Here is a 5,498-nt window from a genome sequence, read left to right as displayed (position 1 = left end):
GTCCCAGCAGACAATCCATGGTTCCAGCAGTGGGATTGCTGTGCTGGGATCATAGTTCCAGAGAGCTGGAGTGGGACTTCAGACAAGGGATGGAGTGACAGGACAAGGGGAATGGCTTCCCACTGCCACAGGACAGGGTTAGATGGGATATTGGCAAGAAATCCTTCCCTAAGAGGGAGGTGAGGCCCTGGCAGAGGTTGCCCAGAGAAGCTGTGGAAGTGTTTCAGGCCAGACTGGACAGGGCTTGGAGCAGCCTGGGATTGTGGAAGTGTCTCTGCCAATAGCAGGGGGTGGGACTGTGTGAGCTTTAAGGTCCCTCCAGGGCATTCTGTGACTTGTGAAAGTTTCAGAGAAGGTTTTAAAATGAGAACTTGAGAAAGCTGAGTCAACAGAGCTGGGAGGGAGAAGTGGGAGGAGAACATTGATGGGGACATTAAACAGTGGCTCTTTTATGGGAATGGAGATGATGTGAGCAAGGATTGGGGATTATCTGATTGTTCACAGAAAATGTGGTTGGGGAACTCTGTCCAACACATCCCTTGGTTTGTACAATTGCTGGGATGGCTCTTGCTGCAGGGAACTGTGGGAATATGGACTGGTTTTTCTGACATACAGCTGGGTTTGGGAAGGGTTTTTAGGCAGCTGTCATGTTCTGACATGAAGTGTTTTGGTTTCCTGGGAAGGAAGAAACAGGTCACTCCCGTGAGAACAGTTTCCCCTGAGCATTTTCTGTTTCCTTAGGGTACAGAGTCCATTAAGATGGAAAATGGGCAAAGCACGGCAGCAAAGCTGGGGCTGCCCCCTCTCACCCCAGAGCAGCAGGAAGCTCTCCAGAAAGTGAGTAAAACTGCTGGGAGTTTGCTATTTTTGGGGGGTGGTGTTGTTTGTGTTCTTAATGGGCCTGTGTCCCTGGTGGGTTCCAGAGGGAACTCCCCACTGGATTTCTGGGATCATGGCCATGCTGGAGGGTCCCACAGTCACATACGGGCCCAGGAATGACTTGGTTTGGTTTAGAGGTCATGAACACTTTTGGGAGCATGATGGGGAATTGCTCTTGGGCTGGGTGAGAGCTGGTTTAATTTAAAAAGTAAATGAGTTCAGGAAAGTGGCATCCTGAGTCAGATGGGAATTCTGAGCTAGGCTGTGGGTGCCAGAAAGTCACTGAGGAGCAGCCACTGCTCCACGAGGACTGAACTTGGGGTGTGCTCCAGCTGGCCTGTCACTGTCCACAGCAGAACACATCCCAGAGTGTCCCTGTGCTCGGGATGACAGGGATGGAGAGCTCTGTCCTCGGGAGGCTCCATGTGGATGTGCCTGTGCTGTCACAGCTGTCCCCCTGTGTGTGGTGCTTGGCTCCCAGCCTCGCTCCCTCTGGCTTCTCTGGAGCCGAGGGGTGCAAACCCCCTTGTCCATTTCCAGGTTTCTGAAGCACACTCCTCAATTCCCTGGGTTAGATCCTCCCAAGCACAGCCATGGAGAGCGGGTGGCCAGGGGAGGGCTGGGTGTGTGTCCCAGGAGCGTGCACAGGCGTGGGGATGAGGTTTGCCTTGGCACACAGCCTCTGTGCCAGCACCCCTGGAATCTCTGGCTCTGCCAGATCTGGAGAGGACAGAGAAAGCCCAAAGGAGCCTCGTGTGTGCAGGCAGAGCCTGAGGTGAACTGGGGCGTTTAGGGAGCAGAGCTAGGGAAGAGCTGGTGTGTTTTGGGAGCAGATCCAGAGCAGGATCTCTGAGAGGGGAGAGCCCAGCCCAGGGGTGGCCATGGGGAGGTGCAGCCCCTTCCCTCCTGTAGCACCTGTCTGTGCAGACGCTCTCTGAGAGGAGAGGACTGAAGGAGGCCGTGCCCTGCCCTGGGCCCTGCAGGTAAGGGGCTGTGGTGGGATGTGAGGGTGGAAGAAGGGGATGCCGAGCTCCCGGTGCATGCTGCTTCCCCGCGCTGCCCCTCGGGACATCCTGCTGTGTCCCAGGGCCTCGAGGTGCCGGGGAGCTGTGGGCAGTGCTGTGGTGCTTAAGAGATGGAGACCAGAAGGTTCTGGGAGCTGTGGTGCAGAGCCAGGCATCGTTCCCTGCCCCTACAGCCCCTGTTTTCCTTGCAGGCCAAGAAGTACGCGATGGAGCAGAGCATCAAGAGCGTGCTGGTGAAACAAACCATCGCCCACCAGCAGCAGCAGCTCACCAACCTCCAGGTGAGACCCCCCTCCGAGCCGCTCCCTCTGCCTCGTGCTCCCCCCGACACGGTGGAGTTCTCAGGGCCCTCGGAACCAGAGCACAGCCCTGAGCCTGCAGCTCACCTAGGCACCCTGACTGACCTCACAAATTGCCTGCAGATCTCTTTTGTTCCAAGAGGAAATGGTTAAAAATTCCCGTCCTGTTGGATGTCCCTTCTTGAGATACAAGAAGCCAAAGACTTTGCCGTGGGTTTTGCTTCTGAGCCATGTTTAAGGTGGTGAAGGCAGAAGGGATCCTGGGAACAGTGTCCTGTCACCATCTCCTCTGCCTGAGGGAGGGTCCCTGTGTCCCCATGTCCTGGTGCTGCCCCATTCCCCTCCCCTGCACCCAGGTGCTCTCAATTTTGGAGAAGTTCTGTTGGCCGTTCCTGCTTGTACTGGAATGCCCATACTGGGAGAACCCTTAACTGGGGTTTCACCTCCTCTCCTTCAGAGGTTTCTGGAACACGTCTCACTGCATTTACTCCAAGTCAGGGAGCCCAAAGCAAGGGCTTGGCCTGAGGAATCCCCGTGGATGTGCTCTCCCTGCCCGGCAGCTGAGGCCGTTTGGGGCTGTGCCTGGTTCTGAGGGTCTGCTCTAGATGAGGGGCTCCTTTTAAATGCTGGGGGTGAACCAACGACAGTGGTTGCAGAGGTTACTATTGCCTTGAGTCCCCCCTGGGATCCCACCCTGCTTCCCAAGGCAGCGGCAGCAGCACAACCCCACCCTGGCCTGGTGGGACCGGACTCGGCAGGGTCCTGGCGCCGGACAGCCCTGGGGACCAGGCAGTGAGGGCCGAGGAAGGAGAGGCCTCTCCGCAGGTGCCCCTGTGCCGCCGCTCTGCTTGAGTTTGTACAAACAGCCGTAGTATGCTCAGCTCCAACAGACTGAACTCTGTCTTTACTGTCTTTCAGATGGCAGCAGTGACAATGGGCTTTGGAGATCCTCTCTCACCTTTACAATCGGTCAATAGACATATTCACTTCTTCTGGGGCACTTGTCTTAGTCAGGGCCTAGCGTGGGGACGTTCGTAGTGGTGCCAATGCTCTTGTCCGCGCCCAGCACAGCCCTCCCACATCCCCACCTGTACTGGACACGCCCAGGAGCAGAGCGAGGTGTCACTGCCCCGAGAAGACCCCAGGCTGTGCAGTCTGCGGGGACACTGCCACTCGGGGGCAAAGACAGCTTTAGATTTCCACCAGTTCTGAACACACCCGTGAAATTGTGGGAGCTGCATTTCTAGGGATGCTACAGTTCTGAGGTCCCGACCTAAAACTAACGGCCAAGGTAACTCACCAAGGGGCGATTTCTTGTGGAACGACCTCCCAGCAGCCAGAGCCGGCCGGTGCTGGGGAGGGCCGGGGTGCCGGAGGTTGGCAGAACATGGTGTAGCCCAGGCTCAGACTCTCTTTACTGTGCATGGTCCAGACCAGGGCACTATGGCACGTTCCAAGTGCAGCAGGAGCAGGATGGAAGGGACAGAACCGCAGGACTGATCAGAGAACTCGTGTGACCCTTTGTGCCTGTTCTAATCAGAGGCCACAAAGCACTGAATGACCTGGCATGATCCATCCTCTCCTTTTCCCTAAATGTACTGGACAAAGTGTCCAATGACTTCTCTCTGCACCCTAAGGTTCATTTGTAAATTCCTTTGCACGTTTGCAAATACCTCTCCGTCTCGCTGGAGTGTGAGATTTGTGCCTGGTGTAAAACAGGGATGGAGGTTTGAACTCCAAGGAGAAGGGCACTGAAGTGAAACCCCCGTGATGTGTCAGTGGGGAGCCAGGGTGGGTGTTCTGGGGCAGGGGTAAGTGTGGAGTGGGACAGAGCAGCCATCCTGCTGTGCAGAGATGGTGTTGGAGCCCTCGTGCCCAGGAACTCCCCCATCCCTGGAGCTGCTGCCTGACAGTGCAGCTCCAGCAATTTGGCCTAAATTGCTTTTGGCTCATTCTCCCCAGCTGGGCACAGCTGAGTTGGTGGCACAGGAAAGTTTTAATGGCTTTTGACCCCCAGGGCACCGGGCTGTGCCCCCTTCTCCTCAGCCATTCCTCCCTCAGGAGTCCCAGGCAGACCCAGCCCAGGAGCAGGAGCCTGGTACAGTTCAGAGCAGTCAGGATATCCCATTCTTGGCAGATGCTTCACCCCAGAGCCCATTCAGAATGCACAAACAGCCCCCATCCAGCACTTTTCCTGTTGCCAAGGTTCCCTGGTTCCTTTGTGGAGGCAGCACAGCCCGAGCTCCCTGAGCTCTCAGGGCTCGAGTTACAGTTCCCATGGGCTCAGTCCTCCCTCCAGGCGTCACAGGATAAAATTCCCACGTCCCTTCAGCATCCCCTGGTTATTACTGATGCTCGTGCTGGGGGTTGATTTCAAGAGCACCCCAAGGTGGGGTTTTGGCCTGTCCTTAAAATAACCTGCCAGGTCCCTTTAGAGCAGCATTGCACAGCTGCAGGTGGGGGCTGCTGCCTGGCTGAGGCTTCAGGTGCTTTTCCATGTGACAGGAGGAGAAAGAGGCACAGGGGACAGCGAAATCAGCCTGGGGGCTGCTGAGAGCAGTGAGGTGTCCAGGCAGGAGGCCCTGATGCTGACCTGTGCTGAGCTCAGGTGCCCAGGACACATCCCCCAGCTGGATGCTCCTGTTGGTGACCCACAGACACCCAGAGTCAGCACGGCCCCTCTCAGCCCTGCCTTCTGCAGGTCTGAAATCCCAGGGTCGTTAAGGCTCCAAAAGACCTCCAGGGTCATCGAGTCCAACCTGTGCCTGGTCCCCACATGATCCCCAGTCCAGAGCACTGAGTGCCATGGACACCTCCAGGGATGGGGACTCCACACCTCCCTGGGCAGCCTCTTCCAATGCCTTACCACCCTTTTCAGGAAGGAATTCTTCTGCTGTCTGGAAGTCCTGAGTCCTCCTCACTCCCCCACCTCTCCTTTAGAGTCCTGTGGCAGGGCAGGGTGGGGATTTCCTCCTGCAGAGGCTCCTCGGGAGAGGTGCCTCCCTGGGACACCCAGGGTGACCCTGGTGCTGGTTCTGACCCCTGATATGCTTCAGACTGAGGGCATTTCCTGCACCAAAGCTGGGAGTGTGCTGGAGCACCTGGGAGACCACCCAGCCACAGTCCTGCATGTGTACGTGCCATGGTCCTGCTGGTCACAGCCTGCAGAGTAAAGAGAGCCCAGCCGTGCCGGGAAATCCTTGAGCCAGGCAAGGGGCAAGCTGGATGTCACCACAGGAGCAGCAGTTGGGGCTGGATGTCACCTCAGGAGCAGCAGTTGGGGCTGGATGTCACC

At 57.0% G+C, this 5,498-nt stretch overlaps 1 protein-coding gene across 5 annotated transcripts in view; it reads left to right on the top strand.

Annotated features, from left to right (window-relative positions):
- The window catches only part of PUF60 (poly(U) binding splicing factor 60), a 25,265-nt gene that overhangs the window by 7,525 nt on the left and 12,242 nt on the right, over nt 1-5,498 (top strand). Inside the window, exons 2-4 of one of the 5 annotated variants that reach the window (XM_015619677.3) lie at nt 742-837; nt 2,096-2,185; nt 3,122-3,172. In XM_015619677.3, the coding sequence (XP_015475163.1) occupies nt 742-837; nt 2,096-2,185; nt 3,122-3,172 (237 nt within the window). Of the gene's footprint in view, nt 1-741; nt 838-2,095; nt 2,186-3,121; nt 3,495-5,498 lie in introns of all 5 variants that reach the window. The other 4 variants (XM_015619679.2, XM_033512546.1, XM_015619678.3 and 1 more) reach the window with 4 other exon arrangements.

The sequence above is a fragment of the Parus major genome, chromosome 2, assembly GCF_001522545.3.
Source record: "Parus major isolate Abel chromosome 2, Parus_major1.1, whole genome shotgun sequence".
Lineage (NCBI taxonomy): Eukaryota > Metazoa > Chordata > Aves > Passeriformes > Paridae > Parus > Parus major.
Note: the sequence above shows the minus strand (reverse complement) of the source record. Positions and strands in the feature narration are given on the sequence as shown.